The following is an 18,404-nucleotide window of genomic DNA, read 5'->3' as shown; positions in this document are numbered from 1 at the left end:
ATGCGATTACTATACATCCAAATAATACCTGGCAGACTTTTCCTCAGAAGTTTCCACTCTAAAAGGGGAGGAGTGAAAGAGGATGAAAAGCATGCACAGAGCAAACACTGTAACATTATCGACTTTCTAAGGAGCCTGCTTTCTCTCCCTGACTCTTACTGATCATACACTAGGGATAATCAAATGTACAGTAAGTGTCTGGTTTAACACTAATCCCAATAGATTAAACACAGTACCCAGTAACAGCACAAAAGTATCTCTGAAAGAACTATTTTCGCACCTAAAGGGCCCCAGGTTTTCTGACAGTTTAATTCTACTGTGAAATCTAACAGTACCAGGGACTTACAGAGCCTAGGAACTCTCTGTACCTGCCTGGCCTCAGCAGCTGAGTCTTCAACATACCTGATTTTGATCAAGAGCTTTCACTCAGACTCAGAAATGAGATGGGAGGACTGAAGACCCTCAATTTACCCATACTTCAGCACTAGAAATTTCATCTTTTGATTAAGCGAGAAGACCACTGGATGTCACTGCTGCTCCACAGACCTCCACGTTAACCTCAATCTCCTTCACATGCCAAGGGATAAGGTCCTAGAAACAACATGCAAATGGCTGGAGTCCAGAACAGAAGGCTGTAAAAAGATCCTGGAGGAGTCAAATACTGAAAGGCAAATTTGGGAGAGGGTACAGAGATGCAAATAGCGAGGAAAGACAGGTACTGGGAAACAGAACACAAATGGGAGAATACAAAAAGTGAGCGTCAAAGGGATTCAGTGACCACTAGAGGACGACAATGTTAAGAAAGTTGATGTTAAGAATACCAAAGAGATTATTTCTAAAAAGGAAAACACAGAGTGGACATCTCAGTCTTCTTTACTTCACCGTTAAAAGCTCTGCTAGGAAGGAGGGGTTCTCTCTATGCATGAGCAAGTGGGAAAATCATAGTAATTACAGCCAGTGCATTAATGCCTGTAGTGTTACGCTCTTCTGCCTTAACCCTGTTCTAGGAAGACCAACCTTAATCCTTCACTTATCCTCTGCAAGTTTAGGTCCTAGTACTCAGTGTTATTATTTGCTGATTCAGAAATAAACCTGAACTCAGAGAGAACTTTATGTTTAAACCTTAACTCAGAGAGAACTTTACGTTTAAACTTTATGTTTAAAACCACATGACTTCTTTCACATATACAATCCATCAGTCCTCAATTGAAAGAGCCCTTAACTACAACTGACCTCAGCTTGAGATACATCTTATCAGTGAAGTATTTCTGGACTTGCATGGGAAGATGGTATTTATCAGAAATCAGATAGAATCAGCTCAAATCTAACATTTCATCTTCTGCAAGTAGCTAAAAGAGCATCCACATGTACAAATTCATTTACTAATCTCTTCCCACCAATCCCCACACATACATGCAATTTAGGAAAAAATAAAATCCAAATATTAGCTTTTTTGTATGTTTTTCCTGTTCAATTCTGTGAAAACTGTGAATGATGCTGCAAATGCCATCTGCTATTAACATGTACCACACTTATGTTCAGATAGAGAAATGAAACAAGTGCAAACAATATTTTAAAGACAACTTCTGTCCAGATTGTTTCAAGGCACCTGTTCCATAGCACACAGGCAAATTCCTCTTGCACAGGAGCTTTTGCAAACACACATGGAGTTTATTTTACAAACACGTATCTTCAGTATTCATACCTTTTAAGGCAGCATGGTAAGTTTTTATGATTTTTTTTTCACATTTTGAGTAACATACTTGCTTCCATTTTAACTAGGATTGTAAAATTTCAGCAGGTTTTCACCTTCAGCCCCAAACTTTACACAGAAGAAATCCACAAAGAAACAGCAAAGCTGCAAGCAGACAGTCATTCAGGACGGAGCAGACAGATAGCTAACGATTTATTACTTCCTTTGGTCAAAAAATGTTACCAGGAGACAACCAGGAGCAGAGTAATTCATGCACTGAACCAGACTGACAAAAAACACAAGAGATGCAATTGTGAGCACACTTACAAAGGAAAGATGTACCAATCAAGGGTGTCAGACTAGCCAGGATTAGATATGATGGGATTAGAGATGCATATGATCTACTCCCAAATTGAAGGAGAATCCCAAGATTACTATTTGTCATCACAAACTTGGTAATTATTAAACTGGTTTCAAACAAAACAAATAAACAAAAGCCTAAATAAGCCCTGCAAAAAGCTATAATTTTTTATTTGTTTTAACTGTCACTGGTTTCATCACTTTAAGAAGCAGCACCTCCCATAACACAGAATACACCTGTTTTTCCAGGCAATTAAAGAAATTACTAGATTACCCGATGTCTGGATTTAACGTATCAAATTAGGCCTTTCCAAGAACTTTACAAGATTCTTTTCACTGATGACTATAATTATCCTAATTGTTTGGCGGGGTTCTTATTCCTACAGGACCATGGGTTTTGAATCAGTGCCAACAGATGCAAGTGACAGCTTTTCCATTAAACTCATAACTGTTGACATGAATTACTCACACTACAGCTGGGAATAGAAATTAGGACAGTGACAGTTACTCATTCATTGTTGTGAGGAAATTACTGATACTGCCCCCCCCCGAAACATTCCAGCTGCCTTTCTGTATCATCTCTTACTGTACAGGTAATGATTGTACAAGAGAGTAAAAACTGACATCCCACAGAATTCCAGCTAGAGAGGAAATCTGCCATTGGGAATAGGGATAAAGCACTGCAGAAGAAGGGAAAGTGAAAGCAAAGGGAAAACAACTGTGTATTGAAAAGAAAGCAATGAGACCCTCTCAGCTGCATGGAAATCGCCTTTGCTGTAGGTCTACAGTTAAATTACACCTAATGGATGAATATGCTCCATTTATTCCAGACTGGATTCAGATTTCACTTTTGATTTTTTCAAGGCCTCTTTTAAATTATTTTCACAGTATTATTTTCCTCTTCTGCAATGTTTTCAAGTGCTTACCGCCCTTACTGCCTAACATGACTTTGGAAGGCTCTTAGAACCTATCAGTAAGATTGCCATGCTGTCATACTCAGCATCAAAGGGAAACAAAGGTCAATTTCCCCTGTTCTCTACAACAGCTGCTTCCTCCCACTTGAGTTTTGGAATGTTTTACTAATAATGTGCATTACTTTTCTATGCAGGCCAGATTAACTCCCTCCCTCCAGCTGTTTTACATACCCATGGACTTTTTCCACCCATGTGCAATAGTTGCTTCTTTTGCAAGGACAGTGTTTCACTTAACACACCAAAACCACTTTAATGAATGCATTTCTAATAACAGTGAATTGTGGTACTGAAGACTTATTTAAATACTGAAAGTTGTTCTTTAATCCAGACTTGTATTTTCTTCTCCTTGGATAAAAATAAGGTGAACAAACAGAATACTAGCAACCTCCAAAGACAAGAGATGTAGAGGAGTTTTCTAGAGAAAGAGTCTTCTAGGATCAGAATAATGAGCAGCAGCCAACCCAGCCTGTGTGCTTATAGCTGGATTACAGCCAATTGTTACAGAAAGGATAGATGTCATGGTTTAAGATGCAGTGAAAATGCTCTTCCTGACAAGAATATCTCTAGGACTTGGGACTGGGAAATTCAAAAAAGCTTGATGAATCGTAGAAGGGAGGACTCTGCGAACAGGATGAAGAGAGCTGTAGTAGGTGAAGAGAATGTTTCCCTACAAAATCCCTAACAATTGTCCAATTAACATAGAAAAAGCATCAGACACACTGTTCCCTTTGTGCAGGAACTGACACCTTTGTAACTGAAGAAGATTGGAAAAAGTACCTGGTATTAAGAGCAAGGCAACCTCATAAGCACCTTATTCACCATAATTCATCTTAACTTTCTCTGGATGCCCAAGATACAAGTTCTCAAGAACTGTATAGATGTGTGGGTGTGTGTTTACATGCATGCACATACACAGTATACATATACTTCACTTCAGCTTGTTGGGAACAAGCATCAGACAGCCAAGGCACAGATCACCTTTTTTCTGGCCTTCTTACAGCCATAATAAATAGATACATAGACAGACAGACAGACAGACAGACTGATTGATTGATCAATCTTATGGCCAGAATTCACTCAAAAAGTAAAACATGAGTGGGAAGACTTCATACTTTTCTTTTCTATGAAAAGCAACTCTAAGTCTTGGGTTACCTGATGTCTCATTTCGAGACATCACATCCAGAACAATCTCACTTGGTAAGGTAAGTATTACTAACAAAAAAGCTCAAGTTAACATTTTCTCCTCTGAAATGCACAATGGGAAAAACTATCTTACTGTGTCAGACTACCTTGCACTCCACCATTTCATGCTACAGTGCTTTATAGTCAGAGCCCTCCTTTGAAGCAAACTGAAACGTTATTCCTATAAGATGATAATTTTTCCACTCTGTAAAAAACTTCTAAGGTTTACCATGAAAACTCACCAGAGGTCAACACAGTAAGTGCCTGAAATAATATCACACCATTTCTGAAAATGAAAATAAAATAAACCATACATTCCTGCTCCACAGGAGAAACAGAAGTTCTTCCAAGACAAGCTATAGAGAATGCCCAGACTCACATGTTGAGCGTACTGCACAGCAGGCATTTAATTGTTGGTATGTTCTCTGCACTTTAGTGTCTTAAGCTTATGTATACAGATCAAGGGCTGGGAAAGGAAGATTGCTATTCAGCTGACTATTGCCAGACTTCACTAATCCAGTCAGCATCTCTCAGTAAAATTAATTTTGTTAAGCAATTTTGAAACATATAAACCAGATACTACTAAATGTACTTGCATACATATACACACATGCTATATACCCCAACAGACAATGCAACAGACAACACAAATAAAGGGCATTCCATAGCAATCCCTGCTTAAGAAACAAAGAAGTGATTATTTGTCAAAGAGAACATGCTCAGGGGAATTTCTCAACTTCTTTGCTTCTAATGAGATTTCTCAGGCAGTAGGAAGACAAACAGTTTTCCAGCTCTATCCTAAGTTATTTTGGAATGGTACATGATTTTCTTTTATTTTAATAGGAATTACTGATTAATTACACACACCCTTAAGATTACATACATCTGAAACACATCATTACTGAAACAGAAATGTCGTTTCATTTGAAAGTCATTTTTTTCCTCTAGTAAGTGTAAAAAATGTAGAAATTAAAAAGTTGAAGACCTTGCTGCTAATTTCCTATTCATAATATTTCGTGGTTTGTGTTTTGGTTTTTTTTAAATAGGAGCCTGGACTAGTTAGGCTGTTCTTTAAAGGTTTTTTTTCCCATTCTCTTTGCCCATAACTCTTTTGGGCCTTTGATCCAACAGCTAGAGCTGGTGTATACATTTTTGCCTCTGGCAAAGGTCTCGCTGAAATCCTGTGAATGCAGTCTGCAGAAGTCCTCTGCTTAGAAGCCCTTCTAAGCTTCAGAGTGCTCAAGACCAAACTCTCAGCATTACAAAGACTGACACACCTGACCAACTTAGCCACTCTACACAATGCTGGCTTCAAAGCCAATTCATAAAGTACAGCTATGCAAATTGTCTAAATGAAATACGAATTCTGCCCTCTAACAACAGCAGTAACGTTTTTATTAGGGCTCTGTCAAAAGTGAGAGAACTTCTTTTCTGCATGCCCATTTTATTTGATGTCATGTGTTATATTCGCAGTGAATGCTGAAGACATCAAGTGAGGCAAGAGAGGTATCAAGCAGCAAATCTTTGTGTAAAGGCTTTGTCTGTGAAGTTGTAGCAGTCAAAGACACACTTCCAGTCCTTTTGAAAAGCATGTGGCTATAACAAAGCTACATAAACACTGCCATCTGCAAAAGACAACACTGCTACTTAAGAACAAGAGATGGACAGTGATCTATGACCTGTGACATCTCTTTCTAAGGATAGGGAAGAACACTAAGGAGCCCAACAGACATAGTCCAAAACATCTGCTATTTTTTTGCTGTTATTAAAATGTTAGTATATCCTGTTTCCAAGCCCACAGTATGACACCACCTTCATTACAGATCTCCCTTCTCAGAACTCATTCTTTTCTAAGAAAATCCTTCTGGGCTGAAATTCAGACAACTGGATGCTGGAAAGGCATCCTTGAGCAAATTTTACTTAGGACATTATGAGAGAAGGGGGGGGGGGGGAAGAAAGGAGTTTTGAATTCCATTGCCCCTACTTTCATCACAGTGCACTTCACAGTATTAGACCCACAACAAAATATTATTAAATGTCTTCTGCTCATATAGTTCCCCTGGCTTTTAAAGTTCAAGATTCTCAGTGCAGCAGTCTAACTCCAATTCCATTAGCCCCTTTCAATTTGAAATAAAAAGGAGACAACTAGAGAAAGATCTGTGGCATCTACTAGAAAATGTTGCACAGTTAACATTCTCTTCTGTGACCTTTCCATACAAAAGTACCACCACATGCCCTACATGGTAAACTAGGCAGGGATTTCTTGCCTTCATCCTTCCTCCTGTTCCTACCTTCAGAACAGGAATGTGAAAATATATAAAGAGCATACCCCACACCAGCCTCCTACATAATATGTACCTTTGCATACGAATGTAATATTCTCCCACGACTGATCTATTGTGCATTCTGAAAAATTCCTGCCTCCATTAGAATAATATCCTTCTTTACACTGATAGTACACTCTGCTCCTTAGGGTGGTAGAGTTGTCCCACGTCATTTCTGTATGTGGAATCAGCAAAGGTTTGCCACAGTCTATTTCTGGAACAGAATAAAAGAGGGTAACAAAACCAGAAAATTAAAACAAGTATGGCATATCAAAGTGTTTAAGGAAGAGAGATGAATTGTCCCAACAAGTAACGCTTCACTCGTTTTCACTTCTTGTGACTTCTAGAAGCCAGGCCAGCCCTTTAGAACCCTGAATTTTGTAAGTGCAGAATTTCCAGTAGGGTGGGGCATTCATCCTTCAAGATGAGCCATAAAATAGAACAGTGACCTGTTTAGAAATGGAGAACAAAGATCTCTAAGAAAATTTTTACTAATACATCTATCATCCCATAACATTCTTTTAGCCCCCACATGCTATTTATTCCTTTATTTTGCCTACCATGAGTAACAACAAATCTGAAAAATGACACAAGTAGTAACATGGAAGAACAGCATCAAGAACAGAATCCACTGATCCTTTGCCAGTGGATTTAATTCAAGCATTGGAAAACAGGAGAAGCTGCTACAGACATGAGAAAGAACACCTATGGGGGCATATTTGGGGGGTTAGTCAGACCACTTTAGAGGTAACTAGAAAGCTGGGATAATGCACTTATAAATCAATAAATTTGCTCAGCTGTTTCCAAGGCCTTCATAATAAAATGAGGAAACAAAAAAGAATAAAGAGTGAAGAACAAGCAAATGGACAAATATTGTTTAGGGTTCAAATTCCCAAATCCACAGAGAACATGGCACCCCAATAAAAGATTCTGCATCACTTAACTTATAAGAAGTAAACAATGTAAGAATTAAAATCTTACCTTCATTATAGCTTATATGCTGTGCATTTAAAAATGTTTAATAAATAATCGTAAGCAATTCTGAAATTTAACTCAAAAAAGAGGAAAAAAAGACATAAACAAATTTTATAATTGTGACATGTACAACCTTTAAAAGTAAACATATGTTTTGCAACAGGTAATACATCCACCGTCATGACTACCTCCCTTTTCATACACCAATGTATGAACATATGTATCTATTATAAAACATCAGAAGAAGCTTTAGAATAATAAATGCACACGCAAAGAGCATGCTTAAATTCTAGAAGGACAGTATGTGATGAGATAAAAAGATTACTGCTGCTTAATTCCAGCTATCTGCCCAAAGCCACCCTCTAATTAGACTGGAAAGCAGAAATGTGTTTCTGTGTAACATAGTGAACCTTCCATTTGGACTGGTGACCCAGAATAAGAATATTAGAGAAGATTCTAAAAGTAGAGAGCGGTTGTAACATACACATTGCACATTCAAAAAAAGTCACTACATTTGATTGCAATAAATGGAAGACTTGACCCTGCTGGATCAAGTTGAAAAGATATTAAGCACCCAGCGAAGGGAAAAGTGAAGTTGTGTCAATATAAAAACTGACTAAAGACTAACGATCCTGAGGTCACATTAGTTAAAGTATCAGATCAGAGTAAAAATACAGTGGAAATATTGTTGGGCAAAATAACTCACTTTTAAATGTACCTTTGAGCTTCTTCTCATCAAGAAACTTGTTGGGCTACATTCTTCTAGATCATAGTAACATAAAGGATTTAGGACTCATGTCAAGTAACAATAGCTTGCTTGAGCAATCACAGGTTGCAACTGGAAACTGTCTGAATATGGAATTTTTTAGGGATGATGACTGCTAATAGTGGTTCAATTTCCATGTAGTGGCTTCAACCACAGAGTAGATACTGAGCTAAAAAAAATGGCAGCAATTTAGGATAGATTTTCATCTCATGTTAATCCTGATGTCTGACATGCACTGGGATTTAGTCCCTAGAGTGGTAACTTTTAACAATTTATTGCAACCTCATTAGCAACACAGGTTAAAAAAAAAAAAAACAACAAACATACTGTTTAATATGTGGCTTCTGTTTTGTGACTGAACATGCCAGAAGCAGTCTTCTGACTTGTCCAAAGAGGATGTCTCTAACTGACAACTGCTATTTATTTTGGTGTCTGAAACAGTATCTATGCTAAGTAAATCTGAAGGCAGATTTGATTTACCTTTGCACACCAGATCAATACCATCCCACTGTCCTTTGGCATTGCAGACTGCAGTCTGATTGCCACTTGCCATAAAGTAACCATGAACACAATTGTAAGTAACTTCACTTCCATATGTAGTCCCACTTACAGATGCTGGATGTGCATTTAAAACAGAGGGTGGAATCCCACAGTCCACACCTAGAAAGAGGAAGAAAGAGGAAGATAAACTTAATTCAAGCAGCAGAAGCAGTGACAGCTGCACTCCCGTATTTCTTTCATTGTTACCAACTAACCCTGTTCTGTGTTAATTTAACACTCCCCAGATGCCCTCTGTGACATCCCCACTGTGACCAAGAGTGCTGTAGCTACTCCTAGCTACTCCAGAGCTGCTTCCATATAAAATAACTTCCTTCTGCTTTTGTCTCAGAATGGCATGCTAAATCTGTGACTCTCTCCTCAGCTTAGCTGCTAGTATACTGAAAACGTCTTTTTTAAGAACAAGAAGTTAGGATTCTCCTGCTTTTACAAACCTGATTACAGATGGCAAGCTGGTTCTATACCATTTGCAGCGAACAACAGTCAGAGGGAGGCAGATGAGCAGAAACTGCCTTTAGGATGACAAAATTTTTAAAAGTGCACAAGGACTGGAGAAATGCAAAACCACACAAGTTTACAACATACAACATAAAAGCTTCCTGTTAAACCAAAAGTCTACATCTGTTCAAAATGTGTTGTAATAGTTGCTCTACCCACAAACATGCAGAGCTGTCATTTACAAGTGCCTAAAACAAAGAAGTCAAGTAGCACAAAAAAGCAGCTTGTTTGATATGCTGTCCATTTTCTAAGGTAAGCCACCATCTAAAACGCTTTCATGTCAAACTTGAATGTGAGGACTGTGTCATGTTAACTACACCTCTTCACACACATCACACCTTCCCATTAAGCTATCTGACTTACCATCTCAAAACAATTCCTTTATTAATACTCAAAGAAAGCTATAACCTTCAAAGACAGAGTATAGCCATACACTTGTATTTAAACAAAAAAAGAGGATCTGCTCCATTTACAGTACCCTGATGTTAGGTCACACATTTTACCAAGTCTGACCTACCTTCAATGGCCAGTTTCATCATGACTACATAAATAAAGTCCTAAATTACCATACGAAAGAAGACAAAAGACACACTTACTGATTTTCATAAAAAGGATGACGTTACACTTGGCCAGGAGAAAAATAAGTGATAAAGACTTACCAGGGACATTCTCGGAATTTAAAGAATTATTTAAAGGTGCCTTTACTAATATTTTAAAATAAATAAATAAATAAATAAATATTCAGACTTGCTAGTTTTACGAAAAGAGAAGTCCTAACTGAAATCCAGGAAAAGAGCTTGCAACACAAATGAGAAATAAGCTTGTCACTTCCCACAGACACACATTAAAACATTACATTTCTATCCTCTCTCAAAGAAAACACACAAACAAAAGAAACATGAAAGAATGAGAAACCAAGAGGGCTTTTGTATCTTGAGGAAAGGAAGAAGGAACTCTCCCCACTACGTGATGATTTTCAGGATGACATTCTGCCCTATAGAACTGTTATACACTGTGTAACTTCCATTAGCTAGCACTTCCAAGTGTCATTTAACTAATATACAGAGTTAGTAACTCCTCACAGGAACATAAAATTCTGCACATGTAAGGAGCAAATATTTCAACAAAATGGGCAGTTAGAACACCAAAGCAAGTGGAAGTTTTAAAGACACTCTCAGGAATCTTAACACTTCAGAGATGTAAAACCAATTGCTCATGCACAAATGCTCTTAAAATCATGAAGGCTACCCAGGGATGAAAGGTGGTATGACGCCTCTCTTTTGTATCTACAGCCAACCTTCTGGAAAAACTTCATAAGCTGTCATAAAAATTGATCATTTCATGAGAGGTCACTAATGCCTTCTAACTCACTGTCTTGTTCCCTGAAAGAAAAGGCTACAGAACAGAAGTCAACTTGTTTTCTACGCCTTGGTTCACAGGTCGAAGGATACACTGCAGTGTCTGTAAAAGTGGAAGGACCAGTAACAAAAATGTCACTCACTAATAGGAAGAGGTAACACCGTTTTATAACCTGCCCTTTTCTTTCTTTCTTTTTCTTGTTTTTTGCAAATAGCGATATCTTGAGAAATAATTATCCTTTGGACCAAGGAAACAGTCTACTATCTTTCACGAACACACTTCCCCATGCATAAACCAGCTTAATGAAGAATTTAAGAACGACTTAAGACTCTTTTCACCTTTACAGCTTAAAGTGGCAGGTTCCCAAGTTTCATTTGCAGTGCAATATGAGAACTTCCCCTCGTTGCTGTAAAACCCTTCTTTACATTCATAATGAACCGCACTTCCTGGTAGCAAGCTGTAGTTCCCCACAACGTAGCCATGCTTCATTTTAGGAGGGGAACCACATCCAATTTCTGCAAAGAGACTGTGTTAGAAGATCACACAGTATGAAAATCACAACACATGACCATTTTAAAATGAGCTGAATTGGATGGTCACGTCATAAAATATGCCCCATCAGATGAATCTGAGAGGTTGCCAAAGAGGTACAAGATTAGAGCAGAAAACTTTTACTGGCCACAGCTGGAGAAACACAGTGATCCGTGTATTCAGCTACACCTTTACTAACATACAGCTGGTGTCATTCGCAACACCAAAGAGGAGACACTACAGTGAGATAGTGCTCTGTGTGTGCTACTCTCACTACAGCAATGGATAAATAATCCTTCAACACCAGATGAAAATTTAAGGCCCCAATGTGGAGTTTCATTTCCCTGTGCCTGGGAAAAGCGAAGCACTGCACACAGGCTGAAATTAAACAGTCTGCCCCTGAATTGATCCACTTCACTGAACCAACCTGCATAAAAAAAAGCTACATTCATGTCTGTGACAGGGCTTCCTTGTCCAATTCCGCAAGCAACACAGTCAGCACTTCTTTACCACAGCATGTGGAGGGGGAAGTTGGTGAGATAAGCAGGGCTGTCAGCACCTTTGCCAAAATGAAGTGGAACAGTCCAGTTGGAAAAACTGGACAAGCTACAGACAGTGAGCTTTACTGATGGTTCTTACAATAATTCAGAAATGAGAGCTGGATACAACAGAAGCATGTGAGCCTGGGATGCCCAGCTTCATTAAATACTGTGACAGCTACAGCTTTCACTGCTAGCACTTTGCATCTATGAAAACCTACACTAGAGAGGAAAGGAGGAAGTTTCAAAATAATTTTTTTGTTGTTGTTATGGCAAGATAAACAGAAAGGCTTATTTATGCAGTTGGCAGAATACATAACAAATAGTGAAACTGCTATGTTATTGTTACTGTATCCTCTCTTCGCTTTCCCTTCATGCAGTGTGGTTTTATAAACCAGTGGATTATAATGCAGTGTGGTTTTATAAACCAGTGGATTATACCATACTTCCTTACTATTCAGAAACTAACTACATCACCTTCATGGCATTATTAAGCCTCCTTGACCCTGCAGATCTGATCAACTTCTGAGAGCCTGTAGAAATCATATCTGCTGTCAACTCTACCATTCAGACATCATTAGAACAAACTGAACCCAGGAAGAAAGAAAATCATACAGCAAGCAAAACCCACAGAGGGCTTCTGCTCTGCAGACTTAAAAGCACAGGTCAGAGCAGGTATTACTATATCACAGAAGATCTGATTTTATCTGCTAGTAAAAACAGCATCCAGAGACTCTCACCTCTGCATGAAACTGTATTCCCATCTGGATGAAAAGAACGCTCTCCATTTTCTAATTTATAACCATCATTGCAGTAACACTTGTAGCTTCCTTCAGTATTCACACATTTTGCATTGTGACCACACAGCCCAGACTCCTCACATTCATCTACATCTAAAAAATCGGAGAAAAATATATGCACTGCATACATGTTTTGTTTTGTTTTTTTTTTAATTAATTAATGTAGGACCCAAGTTTAAACAAATACAGTAATCTGTGAAGGGTTCTATGTAGCTTCTGATGGCGTATTATTACCTAGCATTCCAGCATCTGGAAGGAGAAGACTCTCAATTTTGTAGCTAGCTATCTTTCAATTTTTTTTTTCCTGTTTGACGTGACAAATATTTTCCAATGTCCTGCTACAACAATCCCAGAAAAATCCCGTATCTGCAAATATCTTAATCAGTTACAACAGTTCATTACTGTAACACAGAACTGGCTAATATTCTGCTCTAAACACAAATATGGCATTCTGGGGGAAAGATAAGTATCATCTTATTTTCTTTAACCTAGTTTCTTTTGGAAACATTCTTGCTTGAATGTGACTGCAAAGCAATGATTTGTAACACAGAAAAGAATGCAAAATAGAACTGGTTCACAGCTGCTAGAACCTAATTGTCAAGTAAGTGTTGGCAGAACAGAAAGTGCTGTGATAGAGTTTTAAAAAGTAAATTCCAAAGTGACAGGAAAAAAGATCTGTGTTGTAATAGTTTTGGATTCCTGGTGCTCAAGACTCTGTGATGTCTACCTGTACAGTTTGTGCCATCATTAGGGATAAATGTCTTGTTGTTGTTGGAGGCTCGATATCCATCAAGGCAAACACAGTAAAAGCTTCCGTGTGTATTATGACACAGTGTATGATTTCCACAGATCTTGCTGGCTCCAATCTGGCATTCATCTTTATCTGTCAGCACATTTAAAACACATCAGACAGAGATTAAGAAAAGTAAGGTATCCTCCCCTCCTCACTCATTCTTGGGTAAACAGACTTCCCCTTACCATTTTTCCAAGTTATCTGTGATGTAAACACTGCTAGTAAGCTAGACCATTTGAACCAACAGAGGCTGCTGTCCCTAAGTGGAACAGATGTGAAGAAAGTTTCATGACACAGCTTAAGCTGATCTAAGAGCTGTTGAAACCAGAAAGCCGTGTCCTTTGTTTCTGCTTTTCCTTACATAATGCACTGTCTGCAGCACCTGATGGAGCTTGTGCTGATCTTACCAACTCACTCAACTGGCAGAGAATTAACATGGCAAAATATGCAGCTTGTCATCTTCCACAATAATGACATAAATGAACTCTGTGCAGGGCCCAAGAGGGTGTCACTGCTCGTGGAAGAGATCAGAGGTGGAGGACCTTTCCCTTAAAGGGGTAAACTATTACATACACTCAGACACAATGTTTGACATCACCCTTTAATTCACATATTGATTTCTCACGTACAAGATAGTATTAAAAGGACACCATCAGCTACAGTAATAAAAAAACGCTAAACACCACTTTCCATGTAACAAGACATCCGCCCTTAAGAAATGTGCATATATGCACACTGTTATTAAGAACAGACATTCAACTGATTAATTTTCAGTTAGCCAGTAATCTGAGATAACTGGAAAAATGAGCAAAAGATGTGCTTACAATTTTAATTGTAAGTTTTATTGTCTAGCTTTCAGCTCAATGATGCATAGGTTGAAAAGAATAATAAACTGAAGGCCACCATACTGATTTTTTTTTTTCCTGAAGCTAGGATAAAAAATAATAAACCATTCCAATACATATTTTAAAAGTAATTGATACAACCCTACATTTATCAAGACAAAATTAATTAAAATCCTTCACTATATAGCAGAAACTGAATAAAACAGTTAAGCATTTGTATCCAGTACAGCTCATGGTTAGCTGATGGAAAAAAAGTAAAAAAGTCAAAAGCATCCACACAAATTCTGCCAGGAAATGATAAAGCTTTTACTACACTTTGAACAATTCAGTAATATTACTTGAGAAAAAAACATTTTAGGAATGTACATGGTTTCTTGCCATTTTAAAAAATGGCAGCCTACCTTGACAATGGGTTCTTCCATTGCCTACAAATCCATAGTTACAGATGCAGACACTTTTTCCTTCAATTTGATGACATGTAGCATGAACGTGGCAAGTTGCACAGACATCTGGAACTGATCTCTTTACAACTGCTTTAAGAACAAAAAGACAAAATTACTTTTTAAATTGTTTTTTTAACAGACTAACTGGTAACTGAAACAGCATTTAAACTGGAGACACAACCCAGGTTAAACCACATAGAATAAAATCCTATCTCTTTTTCAAACTTGCAGGAAAACCACAGCCATAGTATTCAAAGACAAAAAAAATAAAGGAGTAAACAAAATAACTACACTGAACATTTTTTTTCATCTATCCTTTTACAATAAGCAAACCAGCTTGTCACTAAAGCCTGTGAGACATTTAATAAATAGTTCTATCCAATATAATCAAATCTTTTCTCCATATTAATTTTATTTCCCATTTTTTATTTCTGTTTCTTCATTTATTCTATTATTTTGTTTCTATTATTTACACATAGACATTTGGGCTATTTATCAATCTATTTGTAACCTGTATCATCAACATGTATATGGTAAAAATGCTATTCGTAAAACCAATGTTGAGAATGCTGCCAGGAGGAAAATTACTTACATAGAAACATCGTTTTAGAAATTAATTTATGTTAGAAGCAGTTTACAGCATATGACACACAACCTAATTTACCGCAATTTGATACAGCTATAAATATACACGAAACTAGAACAAAATGTGAACTTACTGCCTAATTTGTATTCAAACTTTCAGTGTACTGTTTGCATTTCCCTCCATTTTCTGAAAGCTCTTTTTGTTATCTTCACACATGCACTAGCTTTCCAAATGATAAACCTCAGAACAGACAGCTTGAATGTAGACAAAAGATGCATATGCTTACACCCTTTGTATATTTTTAAGAAATAACTAACAGTACACAAGCTGATGTTGTCTCATGATGCTGGGCACAACAATACAGAATTCTTTTACTCTTCTAAGCTCAGATTAATAAAGATGGTGAGGTTTTGATAGAATACAAATCTCCCTGTGCATATGACCAATTTTTGCCTGTCTTCACATGGTGTTTAAACACATAACCATAACTGGAAGGAGAAGGCCCATGAACACTCTAGCCAGCTTCTTTTACAGGCAAAATTTATCAGTGTGGTAACACTGCCCCTCTGCATGCAGGGTCCCGGCTCTCCTCACAGCACATTTCTGAGTGCGTTAGGCTCGTGGGAAGCATCACAGATTCCCCCTCCTAACTCTCCATGGTTTTATATACTTGTGTGTGTGCACCTAGTAAGCACAGACAATACAACCCGTCAGCACGCCACAGCATTCCACGTAATCATAAAACTAAATTTAAAAACAGCCAACGGAACAATCTTCTCACGATGCCTCAATCTTCCGATAAGCCATGTGAGTGTCCTCCTCAGATTGCTGCTCTAGAAGATAAAACACGGGGGCTCCCCTCTCCACCCCCTCAGCCAACCCCCCCGCTACGTATCAAACTTGGCGACTCACTTCTCCTCAGAAACACGCCATTTTCCACCCCGGCACCAAAGCCACCTAACGGGTCCAGCCCAGCCCTCTCGCCTGCGGGCGCATGAGGCATACCCCCCGCCGCCGCCCCGGTGCCGCTGCCGCCCGGTCTGCCCACCTCCCCTTCGCCGCAACTCCCCTAGCCCATGGCCTCCGTTTCCTTCGCGCCTCGACCGCAGGACACCGCCCTCACGGCCCGAGGTCCCGCCGCAGCCCAGAGCAAGCGGAGCCGGGTCGGGGCGGCACTTACCCTTCCGCCGCGCTGCGCACTGCAGCAGTGCCAGCAGCAGCAGGAGCGGCCCCAGGGCCCAACCGGACCCCGGGCTCATGTCCCCGCCGCCGGCTTCACGCCCCACGATGCTGCACGGCCGCGGCGCCTCCGCATCCTCCTCGCGGGTGGAGGGTGGGACGGGAGCCCTAGGGGAGGGCGTCGCGCTGCCTCCCGGTGGGGCGGGGGCACCCCTTATCAACACTGTCTCCGAGCCCTCGCCCCCCCCCGGCTTTCCCCTCGGTGAGGCCCCTTTCCTACCGCGGCCGAAGAGCCCTTGCCCGCAGAGCCCTGGCACAACCCCTTTCCTTCCCCAGGACACCGCCTCTCCCCGGCCAGGCGAGTGGCAGAGCTGATAAGGGCTGTTGGTGTGTGCAGCAGCGGGCCCTCACCCCGGGAGGGGGAAGAAGCAGAGGGAAGGGCTATTTATGATTCCTGGGAAAGGGGGAAAGGCATCTAGGGCGAAAGGCATCTGGGGGGTAAGGCATCTGGGAGGTAAGGCATCTGGGAGGTTAGCCCTCTTCGTATGTGGCAGCTGTGCTGCTACGGGCCTGGCCGCGGTGGGCTCCTCCTCTCCCGGCAGCATATGGGACTGTGCAGCACCTCCCGGGCCGTGGTGTGGAGGAAAGGTGGCCATCAGCAGGTCCTTGTGCCTACCATCTGGAAGGGCCAGCATTCTGCTACACTACTGCACAGTGCTGCTGGTACCATCTGCACGCTCCCCATGCTACAAATGGATGAAAACCTTGTAAACCACCAGCCGTTGTACCTGAAATGAAGTAACACTTTCTCCTTGTAGGCCTTCACCACAGAAACTTGGTTTTTAATGAGTACCAGTGACACTGCCTGAAGAGTTTTCTAGAAGAAAGGTCATCCTCCTGAAGCTAACCGTCTTCATTCAGGTCTGTGAGCCGCAGTTTTAGAGAGCTGTGTAAACTTGTATTTATCTGCAAATGCAGTTGACCAGTTATCACAGCTCCAGTAGGGGACTGCCAAAGAGATGAATGGGGGAAGCCTAACACAAAGGTAGATTGGGGCATACTTGATACACTCTAAAGAGCTTCCCAACAAGGCTTTGCTCATGTGCTATGTTGGCTTTACATTAATGCCTTTCAATGTTAACGCAGTCAGTTCCTCCACCAGCACTGCATTTAAGTGACATAACCTCATCTTACGCTGCATCTGTGGAGTTACGATGACAAAAACTGAACAATCTGTGTCTGATTTTACTGGAAGCAAAACACAGTTTCATAAAACTACCAGTCTTATTGATTTATGTAAGTTTCCCTGTGCCAGTGTTTTTTAATTATTGTTCTGCCTACATTTTAAACCAGCTTCTGCTATCCTTATTCACCTCAATCAGGCCACAAAGTGACCTGCATCTTCAGCAGAGGCCAGTTACATTGCGACTGACCTTATTTTTGGAACAACAGTCTATAGACGTCAGTACTGCATATTTCTATCTTAAATCACTGAAATTGGAGGCATGCATTCTCAGTGGTGGCAAGTAGTTTACCACAATAAGGAACGACTCAGAGAGGAATTATTCTGCACCACATATTAAAAGTGGTTTAGAAGGTTTTTTTCTCTCTCATAGCAGCCCACCAAGTTGCAGAGCCACTAACAGCTGCAATTTCTGCTGTTCCTTTCATAAAAAAGTAGTGGGAGCAACTGCTTGTAATTATGAACACCTCACACAGCAAACAGGAAAATAATTTTGGCAGCAAGCCTCATTATATTATAAAGAGAGTAAGTTAAAAAATATACTATAAACGTTCTTTAAAGAAAGTAACAAGGAAGTGTATCAGCTGAAGAAAATACAAGGCCCAGAGTGGAACTCCTTGCTTTGTTCCAGTCTAGTATGTATTCAACAGCTGATTAGTTGCTTCTTAAAGACATTCTTCAGAACTGCATAATTAAACTACTCAGAATGGCTCCTTCAAATTACATATATGTTAATTGCATATCTAAATTTAAAGC

General features: G+C 39.7%; 1 protein-coding gene across 7 annotated transcripts in view; it reads right to left on the bottom strand.

The window, feature by feature from the left end:
- SUSD1 (sushi domain containing 1) overlaps positions 1-16,779 on the bottom strand; it is a 48,434-nt gene extending 31,655 nt beyond the window's left edge. For 2 of the 7 annotated variants that reach the window (XM_062624273.1, XM_062624275.1), the window contains exons 1-7: positions 16,407-16,776; positions 14,599-14,730; positions 13,287-13,442; positions 12,500-12,652; positions 11,028-11,204; positions 8,755-8,934; positions 6,568-6,747 (exon numbers count right to left, since the gene is read on the bottom strand). In XM_062624273.1, coding sequence (XP_062480257.1) covers positions 6,568-6,747; positions 8,755-8,934; positions 11,028-11,204; positions 12,500-12,652; positions 13,287-13,442; positions 14,599-14,730; positions 16,407-16,485 — 1,057 coding nt within the window. In that variant the 5' untranslated portion in view covers positions 16,486-16,776. Of the gene's footprint in view, positions 1-6,567; positions 6,748-8,754; positions 8,935-11,027; positions 11,205-12,499; positions 12,653-13,286; positions 13,443-14,598; positions 14,731-16,406 lie in introns of all 7 variants that reach the window. The other 5 variants (XM_062624280.1, XM_062624274.1, XM_062624276.1 and 2 more) reach the window with 5 other exon arrangements.
- Between the last annotated feature and the right edge of the window lie 1,625 nt (positions 16,780-18,404).

Source organism: Pezoporus occidentalis, unplaced genomic scaffold (assembly GCF_034315485.1).
Source record: "Pezoporus occidentalis ecotype Australia unplaced genomic scaffold, CSIRO_AGI_Poc_V1 ctg264, whole genome shotgun sequence".
NCBI classification, from domain to species: domain Eukaryota; kingdom Metazoa; phylum Chordata; class Aves; order Psittaciformes; family Psittacidae; genus Pezoporus; species Pezoporus occidentalis.
The sequence above is the reverse complement of the archived record's forward strand: the minus strand, read 5'-3'. Positions and strand labels throughout refer to the sequence as shown.